The 21,263-nt window shown below is 31.0% G+C and overlaps 2 protein-coding genes across 2 annotated transcripts; one reads left to right on the forward strand and one right to left on the reverse strand.

The window, feature by feature from the left end:
• Positions 1 to 4,181: 4,181 nt before the first annotated feature.
• On the forward strand, positions 4,182 to 9,225 carry LOC146897692 (mitogen-activated protein kinase homolog MMK2). The gene is made up of 6 exons (XM_085732141.1): positions 4,182 to 4,349; positions 5,620 to 5,749; positions 5,864 to 6,001; positions 7,592 to 7,924; positions 8,467 to 8,650; positions 8,854 to 9,225. Exons 1-6 carry the CDS (start codon positions 4,195 to 4,197, stop codon positions 9,027 to 9,029), a joined length of 1,116 nt encoding a protein of 371 aa, XP_085588267.1. The 5' UTR covers positions 4,182 to 4,194; the 3' UTR covers positions 9,030 to 9,225.
• A 358-nt stretch (positions 9,226 to 9,583) lies between these two features.
• Positions 9,584 to 14,142, reverse strand: LOC146897693 (putative polygalacturonase). Its single transcript, XM_085732140.1, has 6 exons — positions 14,066 to 14,142; positions 13,371 to 13,706; positions 12,012 to 12,132; positions 10,843 to 11,017; positions 10,626 to 10,696; positions 9,584 to 10,459 (listed from the first exon to the last, which is right to left on the reverse strand). The coding sequence occupies exons 1-6, from the start codon at positions 14,099 to 14,101 to the stop codon at positions 9,759 to 9,761; spliced, it is 1,440 nt and encodes a 479-aa protein (XP_085588266.1). The 5' UTR covers positions 14,102 to 14,142; the 3' UTR covers positions 9,584 to 9,758.
• Between the last annotated feature and the right edge of the window lie 7,121 nt (positions 14,143 to 21,263).

Genomic DNA, 21,263 nt, shown 5'->3' on the forward strand with positions numbered 1-21,263 from the left:
ATGCCACCCAATGTGGAATAAATTATCGATTACCACTGACAGTTACTTTAAACTTAAGATGCCAACATCGATATTTATGATCTAAGTTTAGTTTCTTGATTAGAAGAAATAAGATGATTAGATTTTCAAGGACATGTGGGCTGATTAAAAAGATTGAGATATGATAAGCTTAGATTTGAGTTTAAATCTACGGAAACATGACATGTTTAGTGTTTTTGAAAAAATACAAACTAATGGATTATGTTGCTTATTGCTTAACACTATCAAATCGATTAACCTGGAAAACGAAAGACAAAATTGAATTTCTAAGAGTCTAAGACTCTCCAAATGTGCTCTCAATAACTCTTTATTGTGTGTTTTTTTTTTTTTTAACAAACAACGTTCCTTGTTAATGTGTTAGGCCCCGTTTGGATTGACTTATTTTGAGCTTATGTGGGCTTATCTACTCCCATAAGCCTTTTTAAAGGTGTTTGGGTAAATAAATAAAAATAGCTTATCGTAGTTTGATAAGCTGCTTATGCCATATTTTAATAAGCCTAAATTTTCAGCTTACCCTCCGGCTTAACAAGGAGCTTATGAATTTATGTAACCTCCTTCGATTCTCTCTGGAACCACTTTTTCAAAACATATATTTTAATTATAATGTTATTATCTTTGGCGGTGCATAAGTAACAAAATTGCTATATACTTATCTTACTAAAGTAACACACGTAACTTTTGGTCAAAAAAAAAAAAAAGTAACACACGTAACTAAGTTTTTTTTTAAGGAAGATTTTTATTATTTTTTTGTTACGTATAAATTTGAAACTGAATAAAAAAAAAACTTAACTTATCTTTTTTTGGTAACAAACTGTATTTTAATATCTATATATTTTTTTTTAAGGACGAATATTGATTATACTATATATATATATATATAAATTAATATATTATATTAATTATATTATTCCCTCAAAAAAAATTAATATATTATAATACTGTTTTTTACAACTTGATTAATTTTATCAATTTTTTTTTTTATAATTGTGGTTCGATTCTTTGATTTTTTTGTTAAATTAAAAATATTTAAAATTTTAATAATTGCTTATGTAATGTCACATCCAAACACTTCAATTTATGTAAGTACTTTTTAGTGTACATATCTAAACGTAAATAGCTTATTGAGTATAAGAGCTTATGATATAAGCTCTAGTGCCATAAGCTCTAATGCTATAAGCATCAAAATAAGCTGTTTACCCAAACAGGGCCTTAGTTTATGAGTTGAGAATCGAACATAAAACCAAGTATCACTTCACTCATCGTCTTTTCTACTCCAACCACCAAATCAACATTATAATCTCTCTCTTAATCTTTTTATTAGACATAAACTCTCAAAACAAAGTGTTGCATGTTTCTTAGCTCAAATAACTCACTTATATTTGAGCTCAAGTCAATTAATTAGTTACTATCTGATTAATTATATTATTAGCTTTTTTATAAGAAAACAAATATTATTAGCTTTTTATTTAATTTGATTAATAATATAAAAAAATATACCGACACATTAATATTGAAATACAAATAAATAGAACATATAATATTTTCCCCTAAAAAATTCCTTCAAAAATATTTTCCCCTAAAAAATAAAAATAAATAATAGAACATCCAATATTACACAATATTCAAACATGGAGTATTATTTTCCAATGCTATAATCAACGCACGTGCATTTCACAAAGGAAAACAAAATGCAAAAGAGAATCCAAGCACTGTAGTAGCAGGGTAGTTTCTATTTTAGCAAAGATGATAGTAGTTGGGTTCATGCATTTGATTGAACATTTGAACTTTCCCAAGAAATCACGAGGAAATCCAATGTGAGAATTTTCCAGGAAAGTGATAAAACTATGATCCATATGGTTTGTTTATTATTTACGCGTTGGAACTTGGAATTGTCAAACCGTCGTTTAGCAAGGAGAAAATGTGTCTCATTTTCATTTTCTATAAGTTTATAAAAAAAATCCCAAAAAAACATTCAAGTTTTTTTTTTTTTTTTTTTTGAATAAATTCAAGTTTTTTTTGTTCTTGTTGTTTGGATTCAATAGACTACATACTTAGTATATTGATAAGTTAAAAAATTAGTATTTGAATTTGCGCTCTATAGGCAAATGGTAACCGGTGCCTCACACACTCGTTAAGTATAAAATGAAACTTTTTTTTTTTAAAATTGTGTATTTTACTTTTTAAAACTTGAAAAAATGTTCATTTTAGTGCTATCTTTGTCTTTTCTTTCCATTTTTTTAATTGTTTAACTAGTGTCTTTAGGGCACTCGTTTTTTTAGTAACAAGTTTTTTTTCTTAATTTAATGATATACTTTCTATTTGTCTAAAATTCAAATTGATAATGCACGGTCGCACCCTAAATAGTAAGCATGCTATTTTTTTTTTCTACGAAATTTGGTTTAACTTGATTTGACTTGTTTCATGTGGACCATAATAATTTATAGTTGTAATTTTGTTAAGTTTGTTGACTGATTATTTTTTTCGAACTAAAGTATCCTCACGCGTACGATAGAGGCTAAATAAATGATACTAATGTCTAAGAAGGACACCATGTTGAATTTTTGACTGGATTTAAGGGAATTTGTTAATCCTTGTTTGCATATTGCATTTTTACATGACACAAATATGGTATGAACCAAGAGAATAATACGTGGTAATAATATATAGTACTGGTAAATTAGAACAATAATCATGATATGATTTTTATGGTTCAATCTTGTGTTGTTGACATTTTACATTAAATTCTGTACAGCTATATAATCATGAAATTAATGATGGTGTCTATTAGACAAAAATATCAAGAGCATCACATAATTTTCAAAGGACCATGACACACAACAAGAGCTTAAGGACAACCTATATTTCCAAGACTTGACCACTGGAATTTTTTTGGTATGCTTTTGGACTGCATTCTAGGAAGTTTCTATTCAGATGACCAATTTTGGGGCCAGGAATCAAAGAATAGAAACATACGACAAAGATAAAAACGAAGATTGACGGTGAAACATAAAAAAAACACAGATTTTGACTGAAACAAAAAATGAATATTGACTGCAAAATTTGTTAACTGCGAATCACGATTTTGCCCAAGTGAAAAAGTACAAACAATAAGATAAAACTAATCCTATTGTTTCAAGAAGGAGAAAGTTTTTTGGTACTAGCTTTTACTATGGTACTTCGTCGATTTGATTAAATATTGCATGGGATGTTGGGAAGTATCGAGAGCAACATTTGAGATCGCAAAAAAAATAAAAATGACACCACATTTTCAGAGAAGATATTAAGTAAACGAGTCTTCTCTCTTCTATATTAAAGATTTAACTCAATCATAACTAACTCTAACCACTTACACAACCAACACATATTTTCGACCATTTTTTTCTTCTAATTCACAAGAGAATAGTGCTTTCATCCAATAAATAAATGTATGTTGAAAAGATAGTATCGTTGGCATTCCTCTATAGTATAATAGAAAGTGTGTAATAGCGAGAAAATGAAAGTTGGTAAATTCTAATTTTTTCAAAATGATACTACTAGAAAATAGTCACTTAATATCAAACAGTCATTCCAAATAATCATTAATTTCTTACAAAATGATTTATAATATATGTTTGGTATCTGAGTGAATATGAATATTTTAGATCAGAATCCTGATCCATCATAATTTTCAAAAAACTACACTTTCTAACTTCTAAAAAATAAAAATGAATCACCGCGATTATGATATACGCATCATACTTATGTTGGTCATTTGCAAATTTTGTGGGGTACAAAATTTTAGGAAGAAAATCGATGATTTACTCACTCATACAAGAAAAGATAAAAACCATTGCAAGAAGAAAGGAAATTAAGAGACAGCACACCAACGTTGAATAAAAGAAGACAAAGTGAAGAAGATGAGAAAAGTGAATTTTGTTCACGAGAGTTGACACAAGCAAGCATACCCACTTGTTGTACTAAACCCTCTCATTCATAACTCATACCCCACCACTCTCTCTCTCTCTCTCTCTAAGTTGAAATGTCAACAGCAGCAGCAACCTTAAAGTCTTCTCCTTTTCTACTCTGAAACATCCTTTCAATATTGGGTCACTTCCTTTTCTTTCTTTCTTTTATAAATTGAAATAACTTCAACTTTGAAGAACAAGAAACAAAGACATGTCTGTTGAATCAGCTGAGAATAACATCAGAGGAGTACCAACTCATGGTGGAAGGTATTTGCAGTACAATATCTATGGTAACCTCTTTGAGGTTTCTAGAAAGTATGTTCCTCCTATTCGTCCTGTCGGTAGAGGTGCTTATGGTATTGTTTGGTAAGCAAAAAATCACTTTTTTTTTTTCTTTCTTAAGAGGGTTTGTATTTTTTATTTTTGTTTACATTTTTGTGAATTAGTTTGTTGTTTTTGCATTTTTGTGTAAAGGGTAGTCCTTAAACTGTGTTGTACTTCTTTTTAATTTCTTGTACTTTTGGATTATCTGAATTTGGAAGCAAGTAAGTTGTATTGTAGTTTTTGCTACAAATCAGGTATTTTTTTTTTTGTTAATTTGGATTTAAGCATGAAGTGGGGTTGTTACTTCATTCAGGGTTTATTTAGATTTTAGATCGACTTACTTGAGCTCATATGGTAAGCAGTTGTGAGGTTGTTTGAGAGAGTTTATGAAAACAACTTATGGCATTCCAGCTTATTCCCATATGCTTTTTAGGATAGGTTATGAAAACAACTTATAGCTTATATGAAAATAGTTTGACTTTATTTTTCCTTTTGTTATAGAAATAGCTTATGCATGAACACTTGTATGATAAGAGCTTATAAGTGCTTATTTAGGTTGTTTATGTAAACGGGGCCTTAGTGGTTAATTATTTTTCACTCAAAAATATTGTCCATTTGTTTTTTTTGCCTTTTTATGAAGATATTTTGCTTGATTGGCAATATCTATTTGTTGAGTGAATGATGATTGAATTAGATGTTTTGGTGTGATGATGAAGACATTTTTTGCTGGAGTTCATGAGCTGAATCATGTTATAGTTATTTTGATAAGCTGATTATCGCGATTTCTGACTATAAAATGCACTAAAAAGTGAAAACCATTGTTTCAATTAGATTGGGATATATGAAATGAATGAGGGTCAAAATTTAGTCCTGTGGGATTTATTTAACTGTTTCCAGTTTTGCACATTTAGTACTACACCTTAGATAATCCTGTTATAGATCTTTTACTTCAGTGGCAACCAAGTTCATAGTCGTAAGTTCTTGGCGACATGTCTTACGAATTAATATCTCGTTCAGTATGTGTTGTTATCCAAGTGAAAGTGGTGATACTATGATTCTTCTCTGAGTCAACGATGGGTCAACCTTGTGATATATTTGCGTGTTTAGAGATATTGATACCTTGAAACTATAGATAGCACATTTCTTTGTATTTTTTAGACTTTTTAAACTTAGCACCATGTGTATGTTGTTGATGGATGCTTATTATTTAGGGTTTGGAAAAAAGTTCAATTTTCTCATCATCCATGTGATGTGACCTTGATTTCTGTCATCAAGAATTTGATGGACAATATTGCTTTTTCATTTCCTTCAGTGCTGCTGTAAATGCTGAGACACGTGAGGAAGTCGCCATTAAGAAGATTGGCAATGCATTTGACAACAGAATAGATGCTAAAAGGACCTTACGGGAAATCAAACTTCTTCGCCATATGGATCATGAAAATGTAATTTTTAATAAAATTCCGGGCTTGGATTTTGATTTTAAGATTGTGGTTGATGTTCAATTTACGAAAATGTAGACTTTTAGTTCTTATGCATCAGTTATTTCTCCAATGCAGGTGATGTCCATTAAAGATATTATAAGACCTCCACAGAAGGAGAACTTCAATGATGTGTACATTGTTTCTGAGTTAATGGACACAGATCTGCATCAAATAATACGTTCCAATCAACCAATGACAGATGATCATTGTCGGGTTAGAACTTTAACTATTTATTTTAGCATATGAATTTTAATCTACCTTGTTGAGCCTTATGGTTAATGTCATGTTAATGTCTCAAAAGTCCGTAAAGAAAAAATTGGAATTGTTACTTAGAGCACACAGATGTTTATAACACCCTTTTAAGGCTGGAACTCATTACACTCTTTATTTTAGGTTTTGCCTTTTTTTTCTTATTCTTTGTAACGAGATATGGCTTAGTTATATCGCTTACAAAGTTGTTTCTTTGTAAACCCGGGTATAATCACATAGAATCATGAGTTTGACAATGATTGAATAAGTCTACGAGAAATGATAAGGCTCGTCAGTGCACAAAAAATTAACCTCACAGTTTAGCACTCAACTCTTCAAATGCATCTGCAAAGGAGGTGAGTGATACTGTATTGAGATTCAACCCTGTAGCTTTTGATAGGAATGCAGATGATGAATTGGGAAAATCTTTAGGTGACAAAGAAACTAGACCCAATATATGAAGAGTCTATCACAGGAAACAATATAAGGGAAAGAATGTTGCTGAAAGTGGTAGTGAGAAATAAAGGGGTAGTGAGAAAATGGTATCGAAGATTTTCTGTTACAGAAAGAGAGTGAGATCATCAGGTTCATCTTGGTGAGAGGAGCCATCTTGGCTATTGGGCTGATAGATCATTTTCTATCAGATTTATCATTTGTTAATTCTTTAATTGTTTCTCAGTTCTTAATACAATTCACAGAGTTATTCCAATTCACTGTGTCACTATCCTATTAGCTTTCAATATAAGTCATCACAAACTAAAACACATGAACAAACCAGTTATTGCAAGTTTTCTGTGAATCCAATAGGCCTACAAAGTGAATGAACTCAACTTCCAATGAGCTAAAACATATCTCTACTAAGCTGAATCCAACTTCGGCATAGGGAATCCAGCCAAATCATCCTTCACTATTTTTTAATTTTGAACCCTGTAATTTGTCAATTTATCCATCGGTTTTGACCCTGTTTTCTCTTTTTTATGGGCCAAATTGTGTACCTATTTTGTGATCTTTTAGTCTATTCATCAATGTCAGGTGACGTGAGATGAGGTCTAGTCTGGTCTACTATGCACACAGTATATAAGATTATGTTTAGACTTTAGAACTATCATAGATGTTTTAAGCATTTTTGTATTGAATAAGGTTTTAAGCGGTATTTTTATGTTCAGTAAACTTTTACAAGTCTACAGGTTGAGCCAGTGGTGATTCCACAAATTTAAGTTGACTGTCTCGCAAGTTTGATAACCATACATGTGTTACAAAAATAATAATGTGTATCTTCTTTTGGTTAAGATTTGAATGGTTGATTTCGGCTTCAAATACTGGTTGCTTGATTGTGTCGTCTAGAGTGTCAAAAACAGCGTGTTTCTGGCATTAATTCAAGATTAGCAATTGACATTCATGGGTTTGTGTAACCATAGATGTTTTTAAAATATAAGTATACATTGGAACATCCTATTACACTATGTGCTCCGTGTGGTCTCTTACGCTTTAGACACTTTAGCACAAGTCTTATACTTTGTTTCTCACATCCACTAATGAGATCTATTTTTCCAGTATTTTGTGTATCAGCTGTTACGAGGACTCAAATACGTACATTCAGCAAATGTTTTGCACCGTGACCTCAAGCCTAGCAATTTGCTACTGAATGCCAATTGTGATCTTAAGATTGGTGACTTTGGTCTTGCCAGAACTACATCAGAAACAGATTTCATGACTGAGTACGTGGTTACTAGGTGGTACAGAGCTCCCGAACTGCTTCTTAATTGTTCAGAATATACAGCAGCCATTGATATATGGTCTGTTGGTTGCATACTTGGTGAAATCGTAACAAGACAACCCCTCTTTCCTGGAAGAGATTATGTTCATCAGCTGAGACTGGTCACAGAGGTATTTACTATTCACTTGATAACTTAAATGGAATTTTCTGCTAGACTCTTTAATTGCTAAACATGTACTTGGACTTGAGGCCTGTTTGAATTGACTTATGTGAGCTTATCTAATGACATAAGCAGTTGTAAGACTGTTTGGGAGAGCTTATCAAAACAGCTTATCAATATGCTGTTTTTAGCATATGAAAATAGCTAATACACAAGTGCTTATATGATAAACGCATATACTATAAAGCATTTAATTAAGTTGTTTATCCAAACAGGGTTATATTATGTTTTCATTTGTTTGTATTTATTTTGACCCTTTTAGGTCCTGATGTTGTATCTACTTACAAATTAGAGTTCTAGCTTCTATAACCTTATGTGATTGTGAATTTTTGGTGTTAAATGCTTGATAAATTACAATGAGTAAATTAAGAATGCTTATAGATTCAGATTATGTGGTTCCTCTGTAATATAAAAAGTTCTCTATTTCTTTGATCCTTTTCATGCCATCTCTTTTTTAACGGAAGTGTGACAATTGTCCTTTCTGTCTAACAGCTGATAGGCTCACCTGATGATGCCAGCCTTGGATTTCTACGCAGTGAGAATGCTCGTAGATACGTAAGACAACTTCCACAATATCCAAAACAAAATTTTTCCGCTAGGTTTCCCAACATGTCTCCAGGTGCTGTTGATTTGCTAGAGAAGATGCTCATCTTTGATCCAAGCAAGCGCATTAAAGGTAAAATAGCTTAAACTTTAACCCTTCATCATTTAGCCACTGCGTAATAGCGTCACCATATGTTATAAAATACAACTAATTTGGTGACTTCTTCAAAATTCTACTCTTTTCATGTTCTTTTGACAATGTATATCTGTATCCTTTTGTCTATTCTGTCTTATTTTGATTAATTGTTTTTTACATTACATCATGATGCTTTGCAGTTGATGAAGCATTGTGCCATCCATACATGGCACCTCTGCATGATATCAATGAGGAACCTGTATGTGCCAGACCTTTCAGTTTTGACTTTGAGGAACCAATGTTCACTGAAGAAGATATCAAGGAACTCATATGGAAAGAGTCTGTGAGGTTCAATCCTGATCCACCAATTAATTGAGATTTTGTATTTACTCTTTGTATATGATTAGTAAAATATTTGATGACTAATTTATGCGTTATGACGGTGCTCAAGAAGTTGCAGATCTCTATAAGATATGTAACATATTGGAAATACTGAAATTGTTGCAAGGTGTTTTTCATTTTAATCTCATCTCAGATTCTTATATAATCTTCTGATGAGCATCATTTCTCAATGGTTTCAGCAGTCATTTTAATTTTTAATACTCCTTCCATTATATTGTACTTGTCAGTTTTGTAGAATAATTTTGGTCCTATTTATTTGTCGTTTTCAAAGTTTATTGTAACATTAATTATTGTTTTATCAATAATAATATTCTTAACTATTTATTGCAGAGAGAAATAGATGGAATGAGAATATGAGATGATTAATAGTTGATAGTATTATAGCAAAAAGATGAACAATTTTAACACAATGTATTGGTTTTCTTGCTACGTCTAAATAACCTTAAAACGATAACTAAAAAGGAACGGAGGGAGTATCAACATCATAACACTTAGGTTTGTAGCAGCATATCAAGCCATATCTTTCACTTGTAGAGAAATAAAGAAAGTTGTTTCATTTTATAGCTATAATTTGACATTGTCATTGACATACAATACTTTGCTCAACTTGAGCAATGATTTGCGAATAATATATGATAAAAGACTAACAGTAAATAAATAACTTAATGAGACATCTTCGTAAGAAATGACTCATGCATGTTGTTTAAATGCTGTAAGTACATTGCTTCAGCTGCAACATATCAATAGGTAGATAATCTGAGGGAAAGTCACAATCTCTGATGTTCTCTTTCCCTTGCTCAGGTAACAAATCACAAGGCTTAGGAGTAACTCCACTTGTGATCCCTTCAATATCATTACATGTCCATGGCTGTTTCTTAGCCTTAGCAGCCATACTAATTGTCACATTGGAAATGCAAATTCCAGTAAAAGGGTCATTAGAAATTCCTTCCAAATTAGCAGCCATGCTCACATTATCAGCTACCATGTCTCTATAGTGGATGTTTTTGATCTCAGGTAAAGCACTGTGATTATAGTTTTTATCAGCATGTGAACCATAGTTACCAGTTATCCAAAATGCCCATTTCATTGTATGCATGGTCATTTTCTTCACATATATGTCTTTCACATACCCTCCTCTCCCGACAGCTGTCTTGATTCTGATACCTGATTCGGTATGGACGGCTGTGATGTCCTCGGCTCTGACGTCTTGTATTCCGCCTGACATCTCACTTCCCAAGGCAATGGTTGCACTATATGGTGAAATGCATGTCAACCTTCTGATCACTAGTTGTTTTGTTGGCCACCCAAATTTTATGCCATACTCATCCCATCCACTCTTCACTGCCACACAGTCATCTCCAGAAACTATGTAGCAGTCTTCAATTTTTGTGTTTGTACATGAATCTAATGCCAGAAAACAAGAATGATAAATTGTTATTATCCACTCAATGCCAACATTTACATAATGCTTGTTTGTTTCTTTTTGTGGAAACAAACAAAAATAATTTCTAATTTCTTTTTTGGTGTATTTAGTTTTATAATATTCTAAAATTGGTCTTCAGATACTGACCTGGGTTGATGCCATCAGTGTTTGGGGATCTTATAGGAGCAATGATGGTTATGCCTTTGATTATAATATTGCTGCATAGTGTTCAAAATTTTGTTATAATCCTTAAAATTGGAATAGAATTTCATAGGTGTAATGTAATAATCTAGTAGCATAAATGTCAAATGTGATATAGAAGGCATTAAAACATGAAAATGACATGTGATAAGAGCATGGTTACCTGCTATAAACAGGATGAATATTCCATGATGGAGAATCAAGGAGTGTTAGATTAGAGATTTGAATGTTGTCTGAGAACATTAACTCAATCAGGTAAGGACGTGTGTACTTCAATTTTTTGTTATGAAATTGTTGCCACCAAAATGATCCTTGACCATCTATAGTGCCATTATCACCTGTAACCAAGTTACCACAATGTCATGATTTTATTTGTATAAAGTTAATTTAGAAACACTAATAATATTAGAATATCATTATATTCATAACCACTACTTCTATGAGACCTGACTCATCATCTATTATTACTCACAAACACTACTAAAATGTAATGATGGAAACTTGATAGATCCATAATAAAATGTAATGATGAAAGAATTTAAGTAAAACACTAGTAAAGACTGAGTCGTGCGATGAGTTCGTAGCAAACTATTCTTTCATCTTTTACTAAAAAACACCGATAAAAATACGAAACTTAGTTGATAAACTAATTTATGCGGTCTGTTAAAAAAAAAAAAAACTAATTTATGCAGTGATAGCAGATAAATTAGTTGATTGAATTTAAAATATTTGATAGATTAGTATTCTTTTTGTTTGATATAAGGTAAAAACTAACCATTAAACTAGATGATAAGTATAAAATGATATAAAAAAAATACTTTTAATTAATATTTTTAAATTTTCAATTAAAATAATGAATGTAAAAATGAGAGAGGAAATAATACATTAAAAGTTGTATGATCAAACGTTACTTGAAATAACAAATAAAAGAACGCTATAATCTAGTGAGAAAAAAAAAACTATAAATTTGAGAGAGAGAAACCGTTAGCAAACAGTTTTAGTTAAGATTATAAGTTAACATATGTTTGATATCATGATGAGTACGTAAGAATCACGACGATCCATCATGATTTTCCAAAAGCTACACTAAAGTGCAGCTTCTATAAAATTATAGTGGATCGTCGTGATTCTGACATACCTATCGTGATATCAAACATACGGTTAACATTTTGAATTTGCTAAAGAGAGTTAAGTAAAGCATGATACATAGATTCAAATTATATTCGACTAGAGTTAGTAAACTTTAGGAATTGGAATTCAAACTTTTGATGGGTAGCACATGTTTGCTGAAAATGTTACACCAACCCTAAACTACTATCTTTTTTTTCATACCTGTGACAATAACATCAGTGAGGTTTGTTCCAAAAATGAGGCTGGTGTGCCTTCCAGCTGCTGCATCTCTTCCTCTACCGTAGGATGGGAGTGGTTTGATCACAGGCCACTCATTAATATCCTAAACCATTAAAGTGCCAAACATGTGTGTCACATTATTGTACTACTCACAAAGTTGGTGTGTGGTTTGGTGATCATTTGTCAAACATGTTTTTGAATAAATGTGATAATGTAAAATTGACAAATAAAATAAATTCTAAAAAAATGTAATTCAATTTTGAGATTGGACTACAATTGATCTAAGGTTTAGGAGTTTGTATATTGCTTTCAGGAGTTAATTAACATTTTGCTTTGATAGGTTAGTTTTCTAGTAATAGTATGAAGCAATGAACATTGTGACAAATTTGTATATAATTTGTTGGACATATTTCCTCAATTGTAACTCAAGTGAATCCCTTGAAATACTTTCATTTCCACTTTTATGAATTCTAGCTAGAATTCTAAACCAAGTTAGAGTAAATTATAGGTTACTCTTATTTTACATTTTATATTGATATTCAAGTAATTCTAGTTAGAGTACTAAACCAAGAATATATTATTAATTTTCCATTAATACAATCTTTCTACCATACAAATTAGAGGATCAATTTCTAAAAAAAATGTGCCAAAAAGGGTAGATGAGTCCAATTGATTGGAACAATAAACAGTAGTTCAAGCACTACAATCAGTGGATTATATGTTGTTTTTTGTTGGTTTAAACAGTAGTTCAAACACTACAATCAGTAGTTATGTATGAAATACTGAAAAATTGTGGAAAATCATATGTTGGTTTAAACTTAACTTTGGTTACTATAAAATAGACCAAAAATTGATTTTTGTTCTTGAAAATAATTCTTTCTGTAATTTTTAGTTTCCAAAAATGTATATAAATTGTATGTAAGTCCTGATAAAAAACTAATGAGTAATAGAAAAAAAAAAACCTATTTTTGTTTAAAGTAGGGACCGAAAGAATAATTTTTTTTTAAGAGCAACTAAGGAATCTCTTCTGACTAAATCAAAAGTTTTGGGTTTAAATACAGCCTAGGTGCAGGAGTATTAAATATTTTGACGGAGAGTTTTGCCGTTCATTGCGGTCATATCCAACTCAATGGATAGTCTTTGCAGTTGCGCGCAGAGAATGTCCGATTCAAAAAATAAATAAAAAATTGTCAATTTATAGGGATAAAAAATTGATATTTTTGGTTACTTAGTAATCAATATGGGTGAAAGAAAATTCACAAAATGAATTATAAACCAAGTATTGGATCTCAATTTATGGTTACTTAATTTTCAAACAAAGAACATAAATGAGATAAATACCTGAGAAGCAAGAAGAACAGCATCTTTGTGTAGATAAAGTGTGAAGTGACTTATAAGACTAAAGCTCCCAGTAAGCCATTTTCCAGCAGGAACATACAATTGAGACCCTCCTTCAGAAGCATTCTGACTCAAATGACTTATTGCAGATTTAAAAGCCTTTGTGTTTGATGTTTTTCCATCTCCAACACCACCAAAATCCTTCAATGAAACACTATGTGCCCTACAATTTAGAGCACTGTACTCAAAAGAAGTGCTTATAATTTTTCCTTTTCTGCACTCAGTTACCTTAGAACTCATCAGTGTCACCAAAACGAGAGCATAAACCAATTTCATTGCCTGCAAAATAAAAAGCACCAATGGTAAGGAAAAAAATTGGTAGAAAATTAAGGTATATTTGATTCTACAATTCTATGAAATTACAATAAATTTGACAAAATTTCAAAGTATAGTTTCGACCAAAATCATAATGACACATCGTGATTCTGCTAAATCACAATGAATTCAACGAAACCATGATGACACTGTGATTTTAGTGAGGCTTTAAAAGGTAGGTAGGTAGTTTATGCCAAAATCACGGTTACACATTGTGATTCTACTAAATTTATTGCCAATTCAAACATGCATGAAAGATTTGCAAGTGTAGGACAAAAATGCTTCTTAGAATAGCTAGAATCACAAAGGAAAAAGGGTCTTACATGTATCTTCATGTGAGATTTCCACAAGAGTTCCATCCTAAGAAAAAGTTACTTTGGTATTTGTTTAAGGTGTATATGTGGAGAGTGAAGCAATGTTAAGTATATATAGGGAATGTTTATTATAGTTAATAGGTTAATGAATTCTAAATAAATTAAAAGATGGATATTTATGGATTGTTTAACAAAATAACCAATCTAAATGATTACATAATCTCTATGTATAAATAAATTGGTAAATACTATATATAGCTATACCCTTTACTTTAAAGTACCTAAGTTAGGAGAAAAAATATATTGTAAAAACTGTCTTTTTTGGACATAAAACATATAGGTCCAAAATTGTTTTGGTTCTCTCTAGGAGTCATCATGATATAACAATAGAATGAATGTCTTTTTGTTGCTTGCAAGGCTTAAATTTTAGTTGCAACTTTGAGTATAAGTTATTTACTTTTTCTCCAGATCCATGATTGGGTGTTTTGAATTGGAGTTCATCGGTTCAAGCATTTATTTTTATAAGAAAATGCTGACATTTAATTCATGTAATGAAGAGTGCATTTGATTTTTAAGTTGAAAAAATTAAATTTTGGGTAAAAGTGTGTTTAATGTACAATAATTTGCTTTAAATGCTTTTCTCCTAAAAATGAGTTGGACATAAATTAAAAATTAAAAACTTTGTTATGAGCATGTCCTGAGAATTAAAAGGAAAATCAAAATTAAAGCTTACCATTAAATATTGGGACATTCTTTAAAAAAAAAATACTAAGACATAAAATTAGGGGTGTTCGCGGTGCGGTTTGATTCAGTTTTAAGGCTAAAAGTCATCCGAACCGTAAGATAAAAAAACATGCCGTTTGATTTGGTTTGGTTGACTTCTAAAACCAAACCAGAACCAAACCAATGCAGTTTGGGTTGGATCGGTTAATGCGTTTTTTTTTCGGGGCAATACAATTTTTTGTTTTTAACATTAAAATAGAGTTAAAAAGGTAAAACACAACATATTTTCAGCAATGTTTCCGACAATGGTTTTAATTTCATTTGACATTACAATTTCATTTTCACCAAACAACATAAACCAAATTAAAAACGTGGACACAAAGTAATTCTATTATGTAAGAAATATAAAAGATTGAGATGTTATCATTCGCTAAAAGTTCAAGTAGCAAATGAATACATTTTTGAAATAAAAAGCAAAGAAGAAACTTAACAAGAGAAAAAAAACATGTCATTTTATAAAAGTTTTCATTTAGTTTCTATGAGTATTGGTTTAGGTGACATAGATTTAATTAAAGTTTTTCATATGTTGCGGTTTGATTTGATTTGGTTTGGTTTGGTTCGTAAAATGAAAATCGCAAACCAAACCAAACCATGCGTCTGAGTAAAAAAGTGATCCAAATACATCCAAACCAAATGCGGTTTTTTGCGGTTTCGGTTTGAATTGGTTCGATTTGCGGTTTTTCTATTGGATTGATTCGGTTTTGAACACCCCTACATAAAATACATGCATATCAATTGTGATTTTTGTTTTTTATATTTTAGACCAACTATAGGCTCTCGTATCATTTGTATTTATTTTTATGTTTTGATACGTTTATGTAAGAATGACTTGGATAATTAGCCTATAGTTGGTTCCACATTTGGAGTAGCGAGAAGTGATTCAAAAAGTTTAAAAGTATTTGTTTACTCTTAAGTATAATTGATTATGTTTATAGAATTGATTTTAACTTGAAGCTAAATTTTGTAGCTTTTAAAAGTATTTTTTTCACTAAAATTTATTGTTCAAATCACTTTTACCTAAATGTATAGAGATATAAACCACTTTACATTCAACTTAATTTTAAGTAAATCAATTTTACAAAATCGATTCATTCAAAATAATTTTTTGTCACCGTAAAACCAAACATACAATTTTGAGTGTTAAAATCAATTATAGAAGCAAAAACTCCAATTTCTAGCTTCACGTGGAATTAACTCAAGCAACTAAAATTATTCTACTCAAGAGCAACCAAACATTTCAGACTAAATTTCACACTTCTAGAATCAATCATTTGTTTGAGAGAGAGAGATTTGAACACGTGACATCAAACTCCTTATGCCTTAACTCAAATGAATTAAGTTATCTAACCGTCTATTCAAAGACTTCTTTTGTTTGGAAAAAAGATAAATTAAAGAGAAAATAATAAATGGTGAGAAGAAAAAGTGAAGAAATAAGAATAAAGTTTTTAACTCAACAATATGTGAGTTGCTTAATATCACATCGATAAATTAAAGATGTGAGTTGCTTAATTTTGTCTTTTAACTCAACAATATATTTGTCTTTTTTTAAAAAATAATATATTTTTCTCTCTTATTTCTCTCTTCTATATCTTATACCAAGTAATACATTTTTTTTATATATTATTTTCAATTTTCTTTCAAACTTCCCTTTAAAATCAAACACACACGGAAGAGTTGTTCAAGTTAATATGTAACATGAAATATTGGACATACATTATCGATACTTCATAGTCACTTGTCAACACACTCAACAGTCAATTTATGGTTAAAACTATTTTTCTTTTACGAGAGGACACATGAAATAATAGGTAATTTTCGTCATAGCTGCCGTCACGTGACATGACTTACATTACTGTGAAATATTATTAACTGTACATGATCACCCAACTATTTCAAATGTCATTTTCTCAACCTTACTTTTTTGAGTAATGATATTTGAACAACCATTTCATGACAACTTTTGGGACAACCTTGTTGTTCTCTTTTGTTATTGGTCAAAAATAATGGAGAGAGAAAAAGGAAGAGAGAGAATAATAACACAATGTGAGTATGAGAGATAAAGTTGTTCAAAAGTTGTACAAAAATGGTTGTACAAATATCATTTCTCTACTTTTTTTCGAGAGGATTTTCTAGTGCACACATGTTTTTAGTTCGTAATCCAATGCCAAATGTAAAGAAAAATGCTATGTCACATGCATTTTTAACTATACATAAAAAGATTTGTCTTTTGCATAATATCAAAAGAGAGACACACATTATGCAATGAACATGGAAAAGGAGGGGAGCCACTATGTGTCTGAAACTATAAGGAATTCAAGTACGAGCCACTATGGTTAGGAATTAGTTGACTTTACAAATTGAACAATTTTTGGTCGTTAGTTGTTACATATTTTTTTTTTAAAGATGGTTGTTAGTCGTTAGTTGTTAGATGAAGATTAAACGATTCATATTTCAATTTTTTTTCTTATAAGATGATTGTAGGAAGTCCAAAGTTCGAACATCGATCTCTATATAACATGCAACAATTTTACCAATTAAATCATGCTCACGGGGACATTCATATTCTTACTTCACAAATCACATTTAAAATGCAAATCTTCATAAAAAACCGAAGTCTATTAGCTACATTGTAGCATGTGAGTCCAACATTGCAACCATTTTTGTCCGTATAAAATCCATTTTCTAAGTGTGAAGGGATAACTAATGATATAATTTTTTGTTTGATAAAATGTAGGTTTGTGAGAAAGTTGAGAAGGGTAGGTAATTGGGTTAGTGTGGGTGCTACTTTGGACTATTGTTGTGTTGGAATATAGTTAGAGGGCTAAACTGCACTTCTCGTCCTCTAAGTTTTAAAATTTTGCGATTTTGCTTCCTATTAAAAAAATGACAATTTTGGTCTCTTTTATTCCAAAATTGCTGAGAAGACGTCGCGTGTTCTAAAATAGGGGCCATAATCACAACTTTTTTAGAAGATAAGAGGTCAACATATCATATTTCCCTTATGTTAGGCGGTCAAAAGAGCATATTTCCCTAAACATGTGGGGTCACTTTTGCCATTTTTTTTAATAGAGACTTTTTTTATTTTTTATTTTTAATAGAGACTTAAAATACAACATTTTAAAATTCAAGGGGCGAAAAATGCAGTTTGACCTATTTTTTTTAGAAACTAGCTATGTAATCTACACTAATTCTTTTTTTCTTTTTAAAATAACTCTACTAATTCAGGACTAATTTCATAATCCAAATTAAAAGTGGCAGTGCATGTTAGAATTAATCTAATGCACTAATCTCACTCTCTTGATCATGGCATGAATAATAAACAAGGTTAATTAAACAAATATATTTTTTTGTCTGTAAGTGCCAATTCTTTTTAAATTAATAAATACTATTTTAATTTGATCACTAAGTACATAATTTTTTTATTGTTGTAGCCATCTGTTATTAATGGCAGTTTGGGGTGTCGAAGTTATAAGGAAAAAAAATAGTTACAATTTTTTTAAGAAAAAAAATGAAGAAAAATCATAAATGTATAATAGTAAAAGAAGAAAATTCAAAAATGTATAACAGTACCATTAGGACTTTGGGCCGTTCTTGAGGAGGGGTTTCCAAAACTCCCGGGCCTAATTTTTTTATTTTTTATTTTTTTATATAATACATGTAAAGTAATAATATATGAATTTTGCTCTTTACCCAAACAGTTTTGCTCATTCCCAAAGTAAAAGTCCAAAATGCTCCTACACAACTTCACATGCGCTAGTGTATTCTGTACTTATGTTAAGTCATGTTACGTGACTTAACATACGCTAGTGTATTATGAGTGTGACTTAAGTCACACCACTTAGCACTAGCGTGAGTTAACTCACGCTAGTTGGCCGGTGAAGAACAAACAATTTTTCAATTTTGGTCAGGTTTTCAACATTCAATCTACACGTTTTTTATCACTTTCACACGCTTTTTTTGACCACATTTATGTTAGATACAACCTAGGTTCCCATTTCTACCTATAAATACCCTCACATACTTCCTATATTCCTCACATTATCTCCTCCCACTCTCTCCCCCTTCTTTCTCTTCTTCTTATTTGCTTCTATAGCCTCTAGGCTCCTTATACCCCTTTAGGTAAATACCAGTGGCTTTTGGGGGAAATAGTGGTCCGTTAGGTTGGGGAAAAAGACATCATCCCTTGAGGTAAAATTAGGTTTCGTTCCTTTTACTCCCAAAATCTTTTTACCGTGGGTAAAAAGAATCATCATGGGGGTATAAAAGGAACCAAATTTAAATTTAACTTAAGGGATCTTGATGTCGTTTTCCCCAACAGGACATATCACTATTTTCCCCAAGAGCTATTGACATATACCGAAGAGGGTAAAAATAAGTTTTTACCTCAAGAGGGTAAAAAGAAAGTAAGTAGATTAGTGAATTGGAATAAAATATATGTATTGCTTATTGTAATCTTTGAATGATATTAATAAAATGAGAGTTATTTTTATAAATTTTGTTCTCTATTTGTATTTATTTTTGCATTTATTTTATGTTTATGCTTATGTATTGAATAAATAAATATTGAATAAATAAAATCGAATATATTTTCTAATTTTGTATTGAATGAATAAATAAATAAATTAGAATAAAAATTGAATTGGTATAAAATAGAATTTATTTTATAATTTCAAATTTATTTCAAGTGCATAAATAAATTAGAATAAAGTAAACAAAATAATTTAGAATAAAGCAAATAAAAAAAATTAGAATAAAGTTAATAACATAATTTGGAATAAAGTAAATAACATAATTTGGAATATAGTAAATAACATAAATTACAATAAAGTAAATAAAATAAATTAGAATAGAAAAGATTAAAAAGAACTAATTGAAAATAATTTAGTGCATAGGTTTTATATGCACTAAATGCAGTCAAAAAACTTGTAAAACTCAATAAAACCATATGGTTGAATAACCGACCAAAGTCTAAAAAACGTGTTCTTCACTTCTAACCACCTGCCAAACAGGCGTGACTTAAGTCACGCTAGTGTTAAACCTTTTTGTTAACCTGGGCGTGACTCATGTAACGTTTTTGTTAATTTTTTGCATTTTTTTTGATTGCGTATTGAATTAGAATAAATTCAGCGTGAATTCGAATAAAAATTGCGATAGTGTGAATTCGAATAAATATTGCGATAACGTGAATTCGAATAAATATCGTGATAGCGTGAATTTGAATAAAAATTGTGATAGCGTGAATTCGAATAAAAATTCGAATTAAGGTTTCGTTACATTACATAAATCACATGTATGTCAACAATTACATTACATTACATGCACCTTCCAACTACAACAATTGACTTGCCCCTGAATGGGGCAAATTCAAACTTGCTAAGCAACATGACTCCAACATACGATCATCATCTTGAATGATGGTATTCAAGTGCCAACGAAATGAGGTCCATTCCTTGACACTTGAATACCAGCATTCAAGATGCTTATCGAATGTTGGAGTCATGCCGATTAACAAGTTTGAATTGCCCCATCCAGAGTAAGACAATTGTTGTAGTTGGAATGTGCATTCCAACTACAACAATTGTCTTACCTCTGAAATGGGGTAAATTCAAACTCGCCAAACAACAGGACTCAAGCATTTCACCCGACATTCATGTTTTCCTTTGAAAAGAATAAACTTTTGTTAGGCTTGCTTTAGATGATGGTATTCAAGTGCCAACGAAATGAGGTCCATTCCTTGACACTTAATACCTTCATCTAAACCAGCCTAACAAAAATTTAATCTTTCCAAAGGAAAAACATGAATGCCGAGCGAAATGCTTGAGTCCTCGCCGTTTGGCAAGTTTGAATTACCCCATTACAGAGGTAAGACAATTGTTGTAGTTGGAATGCACCTTACCCTAACTAATGACGATCTTTTAGCGGAATCAGACTTTTGATAATATCTTCAGTTGATCTCAACAATGTCACCCGCATATCGATCCACTAGAACATGTTGTGCTCCCAAAACATGCTCATCACGTTTTCGTCATTCTTTAACTCCACCCAAGTGAATGATACCCTCCCCTCGTCGAGCGTTGGACGTTTATACCGGACGTATTCCACCGTCCTTGTGTCTCTGAGGTTGACTCCTTGGTTGAATTCATTCAGTTGATCCTTGAGACCTCTTAACGTTACACCAATGCACTGAACCTTCAACCTCTGAGGTTCTCCGCCGTTGAATTCTGCATGAACGTCGATCCACCCGACCATTGCTTCAAATCTACACAATAGGAAATTAAACACAATCAATAAAAAACTCATTCCGACATTTTATCAAACACTTGGAGTTCAAATTATACATAAACCCTAAAAATGATAACTACAACATAAACATGCGAACATCTAAATAATTAAGCAATATTACTCATTTGCATGTAACATTGTA

Source organism: Medicago sativa, chromosome 8 (assembly GCF_051527215.1).
Source record: "Medicago sativa cultivar Bolivia chromosome 8, Bolivia_mono, whole genome shotgun sequence".
In the NCBI taxonomy this organism is placed as follows: Eukaryota; Viridiplantae; Streptophyta; class Magnoliopsida; order Fabales; family Fabaceae; genus Medicago; species Medicago sativa.

Bases quoted from the DNA above. Each gene is read 5' to 3' on its own strand.
- LOC146897692 (XM_085732141.1), top strand. From the start codon at position 4,195: ATGTCTGTTGAATCAGCTGAGAATAACATCAGAGGAGTACCAACTCAT. The intron at 7,925-8,466 runs GTATTTACTATT...TCTGTCTAACAG, and splicing joins AGCTGAGACTGGTCACAGAG to CTGATAGGCTCACCTGATGA. The intron at 8,651-8,853 runs GTAAAATAGCTT...GATGCTTTGCAG, and splicing joins TCCAAGCAAGCGCATTAAAG to TTGATGAAGCATTGTGCCAT.
- LOC146897693 (XM_085732140.1), bottom strand. From the start codon at position 14,101: ATGGAACTCTTGTGGAAATCTCACATGAAGATACAT. The intron at 13,707-14,065 runs GTAAGACCCTTT...TTTATTTTGCAG, and splicing joins AATCTCACATGAAGATACAT to GCAATGAAATTGGTTTATGC. The intron at 12,133-13,370 runs GTATTTATCTCA...TTAATGGTTTAG, and splicing joins CTGTTCTTCTTGCTTCTCAG to GATATTAATGAGTGGCCTGT.